Source organism: Tursiops truncatus, chromosome 6 (assembly GCF_011762595.2).
Source record: "Tursiops truncatus isolate mTurTru1 chromosome 6, mTurTru1.mat.Y, whole genome shotgun sequence".
NCBI lineage: Eukaryota > Metazoa > Chordata > Mammalia > Artiodactyla > Delphinidae > Tursiops > Tursiops truncatus.
The window spans coordinates 70,569,294-70,585,412 of NC_047039.1; the positions used below are offsets into that span (position 1 = coordinate 70,569,294).

A 16,119-nucleotide genomic window follows, 5' to 3' on the forward strand; every position below is an offset into this window, starting at 1 on the left:
CTACCCTAACAATTCTCTGTGTTTCACCTATTTATCCCCCAAACCTGGGACAACCACTGTTTTTTTTGTTGTTTTTTTTTTACTGACTCCAGAGTTTTGCCGTTTCCAGACTGTGCTATAGTTGGAATCATACCGTGTGTAGACTGTTCAGACTGTCTTCTTTCACTTAGCAACATATATATATAAGGTTCCTCCATATCTTGTCATGGCTTGATAGCCCATTTCTTTTCAGCACTGAATAATATCCCATTGTCTGGATGTGCCATAGTGGGTTTAGCCACTCACTTATTGAAGGATGTCTTGTTTGTTTCCAGTTTGGAGTGATTATGAATAAACTTGCCATAAACATCCATTTGCAGGTTTTTGTGTAGACATAAGTTTTCAGCTCACTTGGTAAATACGTAGCAGCACAATTGCCGAGTCATATGGTAACACCATGTGGCTGTGTAAGAAACTGCTAAACTGTCTTCCAAAGGGGCTGTACTATTTTGCATTCCCACCAGCAACGAATTCCCTTTGTTCTGCATCCTCGCCAGCATTTGGTATTGTCAGTTTTTTTTTAGATTTCAGTCATTCTAACAAGTGTGTTGTTTTAATTTGTAATTCCCTAATATAATATGACATTGAGCATCTTTTCATATACTTATTTTCTGTCCATATATCTTCTTTGGTGAGGTGTCAGTTTTGATCTTTTGCCCAGTTTTTGAAGTCTAAGAGCTCTTTGAATATTTTGCATAGAAGTCCTTTATCAGATATGTGTTTTACAATATTTTCTCTCAGTCTGTGACTTGTCTCTTCATTCTCTTAATGCAATTAGATTTTTAACATAGAAAAGCTGTATTTTTTCATCTTCTAAAAAGAGGCTTTTTTGCTCTTTTGATTTTTTCTCCAGAGAATTAACTCTGCCTGGTCACTCTGAATCATCTGTGTGACCTGATGTGTGGAGTTTCTCCATCCCTGCCCTCCTTCAGTGAAGGTGGTGCTGCATAAACTTGAATTTCCTATTGAAGTTTTCAGCTAAATGGAGACTAGAGAAAGGGGTTCAGAAACAAATTAAGGAACTAAAGAGAGACAAGTTTTTTCGCTGCAGCACAACAACTGCTGTTTTCTTCTTTTTATAACTGGAAGAATTAGCTATCAAAGAGGATGCATGTCTTTTTTTCTTATATAAAGTTGTCTTCACAGAGAGTTGGAGCTTGAGGGCAGATACCCTGAGAGTTAAATTGTAGAAGGTCTTTCCTTTCTCTCTTCCAGAACTTCTCAAATTTTACTCTGCATCACAGAGGTTCTCTTACAGTGCAGATTCTGATTATGTTGGTCTAGGTAGGACCTAAGTGCCCACATTTCTATCAAGCACCGAAGCCATGTCAGTGTGATGGTCAGGGACCACACTTTGAGTAGCAGATCTCAAGACAGCACTATGATAGAGGAGAGGAATGTGATGAGTATCCATCATGACTATTGAACTCTATGTTAACTAATCGGCTTCCGTGAGACGGGGCAGCATTCCAAATGTTTCATTTCCAGAATTACCATGGCTAGCTGAAATGAGTTCATTTCTGTTTCAAACACTGTTTGACCTTCTTAGATTTAACAAAAGAAGAAAACTTGGTGCAATTCCATTTCTAAAATAGAAAAACTGTTTTTTAATCTTCTCAAGAGAGGCTTTTTCACACTGAGGATCCAGAGAGTGAGCTAGCATCCAGAACCCCAAGAGGGAGTCCACAGAAGAGGGGGGACACACTGCCATGCAGTGTTGTAACATGAAGAAGATGTAGGCACAGCTGACAGCCATTAAATCTGCAAAGGAAACCGGTACACTGGATGTTCATTACAGTAACGCAAGATGTTTCTGGGAATACCCTGGCTTCTCTTTCTTCTGCCTTGGCAATTAATGACCAGAGTTTTTTTTATAACTAACCCTTCAATTGTCTTACTGCCTTTTAAACAAAAGAGAAATGCCTAAAAGACAATAGCAGAATCTGCTTTTCCAGAATCCTGTAAAGTTTTTTATTTCCCGTAATGCCAGCGAAATTAAAAATTCCATCAATTCTCATAGTAGCTAAAACTGTAATTACCTGGACATCATAGAACATTTCTTATCAAATTTGAATACTGCCCTGGGAGCTTGTTTCAAAGCAAATTCTGATGCAGTTGGCTTGGGCAAGTCTTGATAGTCTGCATTTCTAACATGCTCACAGGTCCTGCCGATGCAACTGGTCTACAGACCACACTGTGAGTGGTCATGGGAGACATTAACTGCTTTCAACCTGAATGATGTCAGGTCCTACACACACATTATCTCATTATAATTAACACTTTGACAGGACAAGATGTACTTAATGGGAATTAATTCAAAAATTATGAGTTTAAAACCACCACGACTTACAAAAGTGATTTGCTTTGCTTCCAAGGGGGATATTTAACTTATTATCAGTAATGCTACTAATGATAATACTAATTTCTGTCCTTGTTCTCTGTTGGCCTTCGTTGGTCTCATTCTCTGTTGTTTCACTCTTCTGGGGAGTCAGAGTAAGCAAGCAACTCTTTAGGGGTAAATGCTAATATGCAAAAGATAAATCAACTCCCTTCATGATAATCCTACCAATTATGCCTTTGGAAAAAATCATTTTTTGCCATTATCTTATGATAGTAATTTTTTTTTTCTTACTGTAGTTTCCAGTGATATACAGTGTAGGGAATTATAGTGATATAAAAATAAGTGGTATCTTTAGATCATTCAGAAGCTGTCTATCAACTGAATAGAACAGAAAGTTCACACAGACCACCACCCTGAATACTACAGAGAAGAGCTTGAGAAGAAAGAGTGACCCCAAATACTGATAGATGTGAGGGCATTCCAGTAGGAATTAGAGTATACTGAATTTCATGCACTATATTTGGTATTTAAGCAGGATGCTGGGATTAAGATACTCTGTGCCCTGATGAGATAAACGAGAACACAAACCTGATCCAATATCTGGAATCTTTTCAAATTAACCGCATAACATGGTACAAGGGCAAAGGCTCAAAGACTTTTACTTTTTTCCTGAGGGTCTCATTTTTCCACACTTTCATCCCACCCCAATCTTGGAATCTATTTTCTGATAAATCTATTTTCTGATAAATCAAAGTTACAGTGGAACCAGATTTCAGGAATACCTGCTTCATCTTTTGGGGCTGTTGCTATGTGATATCATAAAGTTTTGTACCTAATAGAGGTAGATACTTAATCTGCCAATGAGAGAGGAAAAGAGTACAAACAGGGATGTTAATTCAGATTTGCCACAAATGATACATGAGATACAATCTAAGTAGGAGATACAACTTGGGCTACTGAGACCATCTGCAAAAAGATTTTTAACCAAAATAGTCATCTGTATTGGAAACTTTTACATATGCAAATTGTGCTTCACTCAGACATTAAGAGTTCTTCCCGCACTGCCCACTTTTAGCATAACTGTAAAATTCTGGGAAGGAGGAACTGGCAGGCAAACCCAGTGTCCAGGAATGGGAGTTATCCTGGTTATGGGTAGATGCTTCATATTTCCCTTAAGAAAACAAAAGATGCTGCAAGTATAGCCCCCAAACAAAAGCCAGGAAATATAGAGAGAACTACTGGTCACTCCTTAGTATTTTCAGATTCTGGCCTTATCCCAGGATCTTATTTCCTTTGCAGGTGGCTTACGTGCTACAGAGAATTCCTTGTTAATAATTTGATTCATTTAATTCTCAATGCGAGCCTTTTATCATATCAGGATCACCAGGGGGCCTTTTTCAAAACACATATCCACTCCAGTCTTGAGATTTTGATTTCTTCTCCTCACCCCAAATATGGAAAATCAGTATTACTTAAAGCCTCTTTCATAAAAGGGAGTGTCAAATCTTTTGGTTTTACTGAAGGAAAAAAAATTAGGACTATTGCTTTAAGGAGTTATAAGAATTCTCTTTCAGGCTCCATAGAAAATATTTTAAAAGAAGTATGACCTGGACTCTGTCCTCAATGGATTTAAAATGGCCAGAATATAAAAATGGCCGGGCTGAGGTATAAGAGTTGGAATGGTAAGAAAGGAGAGCCACAGGAGCTCACACAGTCAAAAATGTTTCCACCAACCAGAAAGTACGTAAAAGGTCCATTATTACTACCATTCCTTACGGATGCTTTTAACAGTTAAGGTATTTTGATGAATCAAAGTGATTCATTTTCTAGTTAACGCATTAGCCCGGATTAGTTTATTTAACCTTGATACCTGGTGTCACAGCTGGGGCTTCTGAAGGAGTAGAACTAAAGATATGTATATTTTGAGAAGCAGGGAGAATGAAAAGCATGGTGGCTTTGTGTGATGCTGTGTTAAGGGCCCCTCAGCAAGGAAGGGCCTTCAGGAGTACTCCAGGGTGAGAACTGCCGTCTTCAAAGAGGGAGACAAATTTGGATTACTACCCTGCAATCGTTGAATAGGACCTGCCTGCCAAATCAGGGGATATTAAGTTAGTTGTGCTTCATGAATTATTCTAATATGAAGTAAAACATCAAATTATTTTAAATCTTCCCTGACACTCTTTGATGCTATAAGAATATCATTTCCAAATAAACAATATATGATTGCTTTTATAAACAAAAAAATTTAATTGGTAAATAAAAATTAACTACAGTCTCCACAAAGGCTTACCAATAGAAAAATGTAAGAGAAAGGACGATATAAGAAATTGAAAACCTGATAAATGAGCACATCTCAAGCCATCTCTCAGGGCACTGCAGCCCGTTTAAATTCGTCTCACAGAGGCTATTGTTGAATTAATCTATGAGTCCAGCAAAAGTATGGAAGTTGAACTCCCTCCTCAGCCTCTATCACCTTCATTGTCACAGCTGGTGAGGTCCAAGCCACCAAATCCTCCCTAGATGTTCAGTTTGAAACCACGGTAAATAGCTTGTCTCTAGATCCGCAGTCACCGAAAGACAATCGCACAGGAAACAATGACTGGTGTAATGGCAAGACATTTAGAAATGGCAAACATTGGAGCAATAATGTGATGTGTTGTCGTAATTAGTGTCTGAAATACCCTGCCTTGAAGATGTGCTTTATAAAATACATAGTGTGAACTGTGAATCTGTAGCTCAGAAGCAGTTTATTTTAAACGAGAGAAAAGGAAAAGGATTCGTACTTTAAATTATTTAAATTTATATTCACCTATAATAAACCTCAGATGATCTATTCTGCCATAGTAGGTAAAAATGGTCATAGATTTTCCAAACTGATAACCCCTTCCCACACAATAGGCTTACACATACACACTTTTAAGTGACTTCTTTCTCTTTAAAGATACCGTTAAAATGTTTATGGTTCTTCAGGATTACATGTTGAGCTAGAATTATAAATATGTATAAATATGCAGATGCTCTATCGAATCATTCCTTATCCCATTTGTATTTCCGAAGTTGTGTAAGATAACCTTTGTGGCTTTCCAGAACATCTTCTCACACCCCAGGGGGCAAATTACCTCTATTTTCATTTCCTTTAGACTTAGATCATTTTATAATTAAGAACTTATTGAAGCAGATTCTCCCCATGTGTAAGTTACTCCCTGGGGAGTAATTTATGCAAAGAGCACCTCTGACTTAATATCATATAAACCTAACAACTGTACAATGGATACCTGGGATTTTTAGTCAATTTTGCAATCATTGTAAAAAATCCACAGTTGGAAAGGTTACACTGGAAAAAAAAAAAAAAAAAAGACAAAACCTGGTACAAAAAGCTTATAGTGTCATTTGTTTGGGTTTTTTAATGATTAGATTTTTTAATAAAGGAATAATAATGTGGCTTGTCATATTTTTTGTCCAAAAACATCAGAAATAATGATGTTTTTGATGGTGATGATGAAGATTGACATTTTGTAGCTCTTTACTCTTTTCAGGGTACTGCCACATAAAATATCTCATTTAATCCTCACACCTCTATGAAGTTTGTCAGCTAAGCTTTACAAACCAGAAAACAAGATCAGAGATTTTTTTTCTTGGTCATGGGCCCAATCATTAACAGATTAGGTACTAGAATCCAGGGGGACAGAACAGAATAGAGTGACATCAAATCTCACATTTTTTTCATATCCCACAATTTTGAAGACAAATCCTAGTTCATATATAAAATCAGAAGCAAATAGAAACACTTAGTCTAATAAGTATTTTAGTTGAATTTGTCTCTTCTCCTGATATTTTTATCATTATCTCTTTAACTGGTGCTATTGGAATAATATAGGAATTCAAAATTGTATTTGTATTTTATCTTTGTGAGAAGCAGAGAAACGGTTACTGAATGAAATCTCAGGAAAATCAGCTAATTTCCCGTCATCATTTCCCGAGTCACCTCAAAGGCGTCATTAACCACCTGTATCCTCAGTTTTCTCATATGAAAAATAGGGACATAACTGAATTTTTTGCTTATAAAGATGATTTGAACTTACTGTGAAATATTTAATTTAAACAAAATTTAATGTGCTCCCCTAAAGCTAAGTATTATTTTTTTAATGAAAACAATAAAAAGAGGGTTATGTCTTGCATTTATTTGTTTTGTATATTCAAGGGTGAGAAACTGTAGAAAAGCATCCAAGTGGCAGATTGATGTATAAAGCATTTTGAAGCATATTTTGCATAATTATTTTAAATTGGGAGAAGGAATAGCAGATCTTCCTACTGTGTATAATTTTAACAACACTGAGAATACTATCAGTGACGTAGGAATTACTACATTCTAAATAAAGTTTATATCATGGATTCATCCATAACCTCAAAGCTGATGGCTTAAAATCATCTTTCCAAGAGATTCTATACACGGGTGTCTACAAGACATGACACCAAATTGCACACATGCAAAATGGAAATCCCGTGCCTCACCATATTCCACAAAGGAATTAGCTTACCAACCAACCATGTATGTCAAACCTACTATTTAATCTTACACCCAAGGCTAGGAAGCTAGAAGTCACCTTTGATTCTTCATCAATTTCCACCTCTGTATCCTTTCTTTCTTTTATCTTCTCACCTCTTCCATTGAGCTGTCTTTCTGTTTGCTTCTTCCTCTCCATTTATCCTGCCACCGATGTAATTCACACCTTCAGCTCCTAACACCCAGGTTAGGAATAGTCTTTTAGTTAAGTCTTCCATTTGTGTCTGGTTAGCCTGCCAAACTCACCTTTCTAAAGTACCCAAACCATCACTTTCATCATTTCTTCATTCACTTCTTTGATTCCTTATGGCCAGTGATGTCAGGTGAAAATTCCTCTGCCTAACTCCCAAGAGCTTGATAATCTGACATCATTCCCTCTATCCAACCATACGGCCCAAGTTTCCATTAGAACCAAGTTGCCTGTCTCAGTGATCACAAGCCACAATCATTCGGGGCCTCCTTCATTCCATTCTGCTTGCAGAAATGCCTTTTGCCTTGTACTTCCTACACAATATTCAAAATCAGAATGTCTTCATCTCCAATGAAATTATTTCAGTTCCTATTGAAGTAATAGTACCCATATGCTTTATTATTTTTCCCCTGATATCGCCAGGTATTCATTTTGTTTTATTAAATTATTAGTGTCATTAGTATATCTTATCTTGTGTCAACAACCTTTATTATTTTAGTGGATATATAGATGCTTAATAAATATTGAACTGATTCATCATTGGCATTTTCACAAGTAATCATCCAACCACTTAATGTATAAAGTCACCTCCACCCCTTCCAGTTTCCCTTATTTACTTATGTAAAATAATATTGAAATAAGGCAATGTGATCATTCTCAGTGACTTAATGATTGAAGTGCAAAATAAGAAAACCAAAGCCACAGGTTCAAGGGATTTTTAAGTCACACTACATGAAGGTCAAGTTCAAAAAAAGGAGAAAACAGTGAAAGCCAAAGTTTAGAAAGCTTCTGGTCCCTGGTTATATTTTTTAGTTTGAGGAAAACAAAACAAACAATGGTAAATGGATGCCCTTTACTTAGAAGAAGCAGCTGGGGGCCGTTCAAATAGAAGTGGGTGATCTCACAGCCCCACCCCCATCCTAGTGTCTTCAGACACTGAGCCATGGCGGGGAGAGGTGGGAAGGGAGATCGGAGGGCGAAAAGGAAACAACTCCGTAAGCTCAAAAATGTCTGTTTTCCCCTTTCAGCACAAATTGAAGTGATACCATGCAAAATTTGTGGCGATAAATCCTCTGGGATCCACTACGGAGTCATCACGTGTGAAGGCTGCAAGGTATGGGACTTTAACTCAGTACTGCCAACAGCATCCGCGTTTGCCTCAGGCATCTGTGTACTTCACAGTGCAAGAGGTGACACCTTTTGAAAGGCCTGCTAAAGGATTCTTGTGCCTGCTGCTGACACTCAGGAATTCTTGCTTGGTGGGTGGGTGGGTTGATTTTCTGTTCTTTGGCCTTTTACGTTTTTGTCATTGTCTAACTCATCAGCAGGTGCTTAAAAATGGATTAACATTTAAAAGCTTCAATTATTCACATTTACAGAGCTATAAATACTGATTTGCTGTTTTAACAGTTTTGTGTCCAGTAAACTCCATCACATTTATATCAATATGAAATGTTAAAATACAGATTATAAGCTAATGGCCATGTATTTATTTATTTGCTTGAGAAAGCCGTCAAGATAGCAGTTGCAATATGCATGTGACCATCTTTTATTCTCATGTTCCAGAAAAATAAAAGAAAACTGGAAGCATGGAATGTTAAAAGTGGAGCAGATAATCTCTGATCAGTTAACAATCATCTGCCCCAACTTCATCAATGAGATCCTGAGGTCTAAACGAGATTATGTCATATGGCCAATGTCACTAATCTAGGTAGTGAGAGAACATGGCCAAAAGCATGTTTCTTTCTCTGTTTTTCATTCTCAGTCTAGTGTTCTCCTCCACAACAAATCCAACCAATTCTTCCAAAGACAAACTAATTCCTATGAGCAAGTTGATTTTTAAAACACAAAGCTGGAGGAATAGCAGTTAACATAGACTTAATCTGAAATAAGAGAAATTTGAAACTTAAGAGTAAATGTTTAAATTTAATCCTTAGAAGGAAAGAAAGGGTGAGAGACTAAATATCAAGGGGGAAATGAAAACAGTTCTGCAATTTTAAAGGGCAGTATGTAACCAGAACAAATGAAATGCAGACATAGTCCAGGAGGGGAAAGTGATAGACTGGCAAAGTTATTGGCAAAAGCAATTATATTTTTGATCAAAGATGCAAGCAAAGTGAATCATTAATTTAAGGTCAGTAAACTGAAGGAGATGCGGCACAATCAAAAATTCTAAGAACCAACTTTAATCTTATAAGACATTCAGATATAAATGAAACAAAACGTACTGTAACTCAGATAGTCATGCTGTGTGAAAAATCGGCAGTGTCTTCATAATAGTCTCAAAAATTATGATTCCTGGAATTGAAACTGGAGGGAAGAAAAGAAAAAGGACTAAATGAGAATAAAGTAGGGGAGGGATGCAGAGGGGGCAGAATAACATGAAATGTCCTAACCCATCAACATACTGACTGGCTTTAGAGGTGATTAGCAGTAACCCATCTTTGAACATCATGAGATGTGCCTTGTATTCTGTTCTTCTGCAGACCTATAATTAAGAATTGCATGTTATTCACCTTAATGCAATTTTTTCAACTTACCACAAGACATGTTAAAGCAAAATTACGAATCAGCAATTTTTTACCCTTCTAGAATAAGTTATTACTTCCTCTGGGCAGATAGACAAACAGTTTTCTTCATAAACACTAATAATTTTGTTTTCTTTTTCTTAACTCATTTTTTATTTTTTTGGCCATGCCACGTGGCGTGCAGGATTTATTCCCCCAACCAGGGATTGAACCCATGCCCCCTGCAGTGGAAACACAGAGTCTTAACAACTGGACCATCAGGGAATTCCCCTAAATACTAATAATTTTGGAATCAGACACCTCTCCAGTGAAATCACTTCCACCATGTTGGTTTATTATGCAATTTTAAGAGCTCTGGTCTAGTTTACACAGTACCCATGAAAAAATGTTTTGTAGCTCAGTGTCAAAGTGGAAATGTTTTGTGTTTCATTGTATAAAGCCGTATTTAGAAAATGTCTGTTTTCAAAATATGAGGCTATGGTCATGTTAAGGAACTAAACATTTTAAGCAGTGATTTCCAAAAAAGGTTTAACTACTGAACAAATACATTCCAACAGGTCAATAGTCAAGAACGAGTATTTAGGCTCCTGTCATCTTTTCTATTTAAAGAAGCAATCCAGGATCAAAGAACTTATGCTGTCATTTTGAAGCATATTCTGAGGTTTTAGTCAAAATGATACTGTACACCACACAACTTCTTTTTATTTCATGGAAAAGCCCACATTTGTAAATATGCTACATTTTTCTCCAAATAGCAAACTCAAGAAATTCTGCTCAGACTAAGATATCAATGTCAGCACATTTAGTATCAACCTCTGAATTTTCATAATACTGTTTTCAGATCAACATAAACCACCCATTTTAAATAACATCATTTCCGCTTGTGCACTTATTCAAGTTCCTTTTCATCCAATAAAAATTTAAAACGAAATCTCTTTTTCATGCCAGAAACCTCATTTGCAGTAATGAGCAACAGATAAGCAAGAAATGTCTCACAATTAATGTCAAATTGGCCTTAAATTAGGGCTGTAGCTGTGACTTCAAAAAAGTCTCTTCTGTCAACTCCTTTGCTAAGTGGCACTTAAGAGTATCCATAGGTAAAAACCACACAATTCTCTTGTAAAATGTAAATTCCAAGTCATCTTCAATCAAGACCGATGAGCTGAGGTTATGCCTTCTGACAGCTTTCACAGTATATGAAGTACATAATTTCAACCTCTGGGGGCTTAGATGGGATCTCTTGTTTAAGGGCTCCATGAGTTCATACAAACTGGCCAATTGGATATCTTATTTTGCCACCACTGGTTCATTAAATAAATAATACGCATGGATCTGTGGGGGCAAAACTAGCTCTTGTTGTTGAATGGCTTGAGGATTACAGCCACAAAACCAATTGGCACTCCTCTCTAAGGAGGTACTTGGCCACTCATCCCTTTCTGAGGCTTTTCATAAGGTTGGCCAAGCTCTCTGTTACAGTGCCTTGCCAAGCCATATGGAAGCCTGAGGCAAAAGGAAAATTGATAATTTTAATTCTGTTTTTATGTAAACTTTTGGGGAGTTTGCATTAATGTTGATTTGTAACATGTAAAATCAGTGTTAAAATGTTTATCCTGAGTACCACATCTTTTGGCACCCCTTAAATGTGTGACCAAGGTGATTGCCTCACCAGTCTCACCCTAGTCCCAGCCCTGCACCATCCTCCCATTGATAGTTGAGGAAACTGTTTGACAGAAGTCAAGTGACCTCTTCCAGGCCTCTCAGCGAGATGGGCATTGCGTGACCATCCTGGACCTTTTCTAGGCTTCCTCCTTCCGAGAGATGATAGTACAGGATATCTTTTCCTAAAATTTCTCTTGGTAAATCTATTTGTAGATCACTGCTTTGTTTGTAGCACTTTGCACTTTTGCTGTATTGTAATTCAAGGACAAGGAGTGATGAGGGAAACTAATTAAATAGGGGAATGAATGGGTGAAGGATACTTTCATATCTCTGGAGAAAATGTTTATTTACCCCAGTAGGATTTTTGGTAAGAGAACTAAGGTGGGTGGTATCCAAAGAATTAAAAAAATAATCGACTCAGCTGTGGGTTTATTTATAAGGGTGATGTATGGTCCAAGGCAGTTCATTTTGTACCAGAAGGACCTAAACGTACTTGCATGAAGACCTCCTAGATCGCTACAGCCTGAGGCCAAGTAGAGAGCATTCATTCAACTTTTACTTATTGTCTGTTTTCTACTGAGCAGTTTTTATACCATATTTCCTTTATTCAAAGATGTGGTTGACTCTAAGGTACATCACTGCTTAGAAAAACAACCTTCCAGATACATTCTGGCCAAATACAAAAATTTCCAAATGGATAAAAATGCTTCTTAGAAACTAGGAAGATAGTGGCGCATATGGAACCCACACTACTCAGTACCCAGAGTTCCTCACTCCCACAGCACTTGACACACTCCTGTGTTATTGTCCCCATGAAGTTTTGTCATACGTGACACTCTCCTCTGCCACTCCCTTCCCACTGCTCTCTGGGGGCAGGAACTCTGTTCTGTTTTACTTTGCATAGAACATCACAGATGTCTTTAGTACACATTGATTGAATGAATGAATGAATGATACCTTCATATCTCTGCAGAGAGTCCAAATTTTCCCCAGTAGAAGCATCTGTAAGCAGTCCAAGGAGAGGTAGCCAAAGAATTTTAAAAAGTGAACTCAGTTAACGACGTTCACTGTAGAAAATGTAGCTATCATCTCTGTTAATGGTCGCTTCTTATAAATTTATCTCCCTCCCATTCTCTTTCTCCCTCTAGGGATTCTTCAGAAGGAGCCAGCAGAACAATGCCTCTTACTCCTGCCCGAGGCAGAGAAACTGTTTAATTGACAGAACCAACAGAAACCGTTGCCAACACTGCCGACTGCAGAAGTGTCTTGCCCTAGGAATGTCGAGAGATGGTAAGGCATCGCCTTCCTACTTCTTACTTAAAGGCTTTCAAAATAGAGAGCTAGTGGGAAGCAGCTGCATAGCATGGGGAGATCAGCTCAGTGCTTTGTGACCACCTAGAGGGGTGGGATAGGGAGGGTGGGAGGGAGATGCAAGAGGGAGGAGATATGAGGATATATGTATACGTATAGCTGATTCACTTTGTTATAAAGCAGAAACTAACACAACATTGTAAAGCAATTATACTCCAGTAAAGATGTAAAAGAAAAAAGAAGGCTTTCAAATGTATGCTTTTCTTTTTTTCATTCAAAATTATTTAATTGCAAGGCTGGATAACTGAAAAAGAATTTTCCATTAAAAACAATTTCAGAGCCAGAAAGTATAAATAATATGCTGGCTAACACGTATATGTCACTCTAGGGCAGTGACATGATTAAACAGAAATGGCTTGAATCTTACGGATGCATCAAATGGATGCTTTGCTGGAGTCTGTTTAAGCTGCTGGAAGAATTCTAGACAAAGGGATAAGAAGAAAAGAAAACCACATGCTGGCAGTGTATTAAGAGGAAAAGTAAGAGCAAATAAATATATAGTATTGCCTATAACATAGGAAGAAAGGAAAGACTTTTCTGTAGCTCATGGAGCAACCTGTGCTAACTAGGTAGATGAAAGCCACATAGTCCTAGATCTAAAGGTGACCACTTGTCCAAGTTTGCCTGTGAATGAGGGACTTCCTGGGATGTGAGATTTTCTGAGCTAAAACTGGAAAGTCCCAGGCAGACCTGGACCCCTTGGTCACTGGGTAAGTCTGACTGGTACACAGGTTGCTTGGTATGTGGAGATGCTAAGGAACAGACCTTGCTTCTGTAGGAAGCCCAGAAGCTCCATTAATGGATGTGGACTATTCAGAGGCATGATGAAGATCAGAAAGGCTGTAGCAGAGCTCCACATCTTAGAAGGGTTCTGTAGATGGTGTCCCTTTCAGAATAGACTCAAGTGTGTAGTCCACCTCACGCCCAATCCAAATGGGTGACTTGGCACCCCAACTGAACTTCTTAGATTAATGAAAGAGGACAAATAAACTCACACAAAGAATTTCATCTAGCTTTGTGTCCATTTTTAAGTTTTCATCCAAACGGATTCTTTCCCCACTGATGTTGGCCGTAGCACTCCTGTACTGGGTTATGAGCAGCCCTGTGTCCTGGGGCCGTTTCTGTCTTGTTCCCACTGTCCCCTCAGGGTCTGGTTAAAAGCAGGCCTTTTAAAAGGCCTGCTTTTAAAACACCTAAGTGTTTGTTGAATGAATCATGGAATTCTCTTTTACCTAGAGCCTGAGACACAGACAAAGCCCCTGATAGTCATTCTCTTTACGTGAATCACTGTGGATTCTGTGTCTCTGGTCACACTCCCTGGAATGAAGTTCAAGGCAGTGTGGACCAAAAAAGAAAAAAAAAAAAAAAAAAAAGAAATACTTCTAGATTTTAAAGAAATATAGATAATTGGCATGCACTATCTCTTGGTATAAAGGGATTTTATGAGTTATTGAATTAAATGCGGGCCTTTTAGTCATTTGGATAAATTTAGCTCTGCATAGATGGTCTCTAAACATATACACTGTTTACTTCTTAGCTTGCATTCTCCAGATAGTTGCATCTTGAATTTCTGTTTACCATTTCTCTAATTTCCAACCCACATAAACTTGTCTTGCACAAAAGTATACCAATGAGATATATTTAACCCCCAAGATAAAAAGAATCTGACGTTGAGCCTTCCAGTTTATAGGTAGCTTCTAAAGCTACAAGATGTAGGTTTCCAAAACTTTTCTGTGTATTAGCTGATTTTGTTTGTCTGTTTTTCTAGATTTGCGAATCACATACATTTACTCGTAGGGTAAATTTGTAGCCCTGTGTACTTGCACATAACTAAAGTGAAGAAAGTGGAGGGTGGAGATTAAATGGTTTTCAGAATTTCTTTAGTGAAATTCTGTGGGAATTCGAGTTGATAATTTTGTACTTCATTTCTGTAATATGGAGGCAGCATAATAATTGACAGTATCTGAAAAGTTTCATTAATAATTCTACAGAGAGACTAAGCCATTGAGTATTTGCCTTTGTTGCTTCTTCCTACAATAAAAGGAAGTATCTATTTGGAAAGAGAGATCACGTGGGTCTGTGCTGGTGAACAGAATCATGAGCAAGGGATGGGCATATGGTCCAAGGCAGATTCAGTGACGTCAGCCCACAAAATCTAAGAGGTTGTCTGAATCTCATGACATAAAAGAAATATATTGTCGGGGCGGGGGTGGGGACGTGGGGATCGTTTATGGATAGAGCCGCTGTCTATTCTCAAGGGGGAAGAAATTTACTACAGCATAAACTTCTGTGCAAGAAAAAGCAAGATAGTATCTAAGGATGCTGAGGATTAAGGATAATGATCCATCTTAATTTTAGGTCCAGAGACAATCTTGAGGCTTCCAGGGACATCTTTCAAAATGCCTCCTAAGCATGGCTTGTGTCAGATTAATGGCGAGGAGAAATGCTCAGGAGTGATAGTAGTGGCTGGGAATGAGGAGAAGAGGCTTCAGCAGAAGAAAAACATGATTCTGTCTATGGGAAAACAAATTCTTCTTTACTCTTTATATAGAGGAAGTTTGTTATAAGCCTTGAATATATAGGGTACTTTAAACTAAATAAGTCACACTAATACCTGGGAAGCTAAACAGGTTTTATCTCCTATTGATAAGTAATGCCTAGTATGTGGAATCAAAGGATTATGAAGCCCTGAGGTTATGGTTAATTAGCTATGTCTAGTAAGGGCTCAAGAATAAGAGGTAGTATGTGTCCTGCCGCTAATTTATTATACCTACCTTCTACTGATGAAGCAGATATTTTCAAAGTGCTTTAGCAGTAGTACCAGTAGCCAAGGTAAGATGCCCTCACACCTAACTTCTATATACACACCACCCAGCTTCCCTCAGACATAAAGTAGCATCTTCATTTTAATATTTGCATTTGTTTTCTGTCAGTTATGCCTGGCTCCAAGAATATTTACTTCACCATATCTGGTCACTAAAACAGTATGACTGCTAGTAGATGGCTTGCTATAACTGTTGACTCTGCTGGACTTTCATTCTCTCCTGAATTTCAGCTTCTATAGTGGCGTATTAGTCATGGGAGATATATGAGTAGACAACAAACTCAGCAGTAACAAATTTGTTCGAATTTAGCATTGGCAAAGAATCAAAAGTCAAATCCACTTGGAATACATACACATGTGTTTATGTGTATAAAAAGGTGCAGGTATTGCATGTATACGTGTGTGTGAAGTGACGGCATACATATGTGCACTGAATCTTCTCCACTATTGTATTTATTTCTTTTTTTAACTGGACCCTTCACAAATGTTAGTTGCCGGAATCTTCAGTGTCAGGTGTATTAGCACTACCAAAAAAAAAAAAAAACAGAAAATATTTTGGCATCAATAGGAAGATATTGCACCTCAAAGAAAAAGCATTATACT

At 37.7% G+C, this 16,119-nt stretch overlaps 1 protein-coding gene across 1 annotated transcript in view; it reads left to right on the forward strand.

Annotated features, from left to right (window-relative positions):
* RORB (RAR related orphan receptor B) overlaps positions 1–16,119 on the forward strand; it is a 188,442-nt gene that overhangs the window by 123,606 nt on the left and 48,717 nt on the right. The window contains exons 2-3 of the mRNA XM_019934665.3: positions 8,163–8,248; positions 12,470–12,611. Of these exons, the coding sequence (XP_019790224.1) occupies positions 8,163–8,248; positions 12,470–12,611 (228 nt within the window). The remainder of the gene's footprint in view (positions 1–8,162; positions 8,249–12,469; positions 12,612–16,119) is intronic.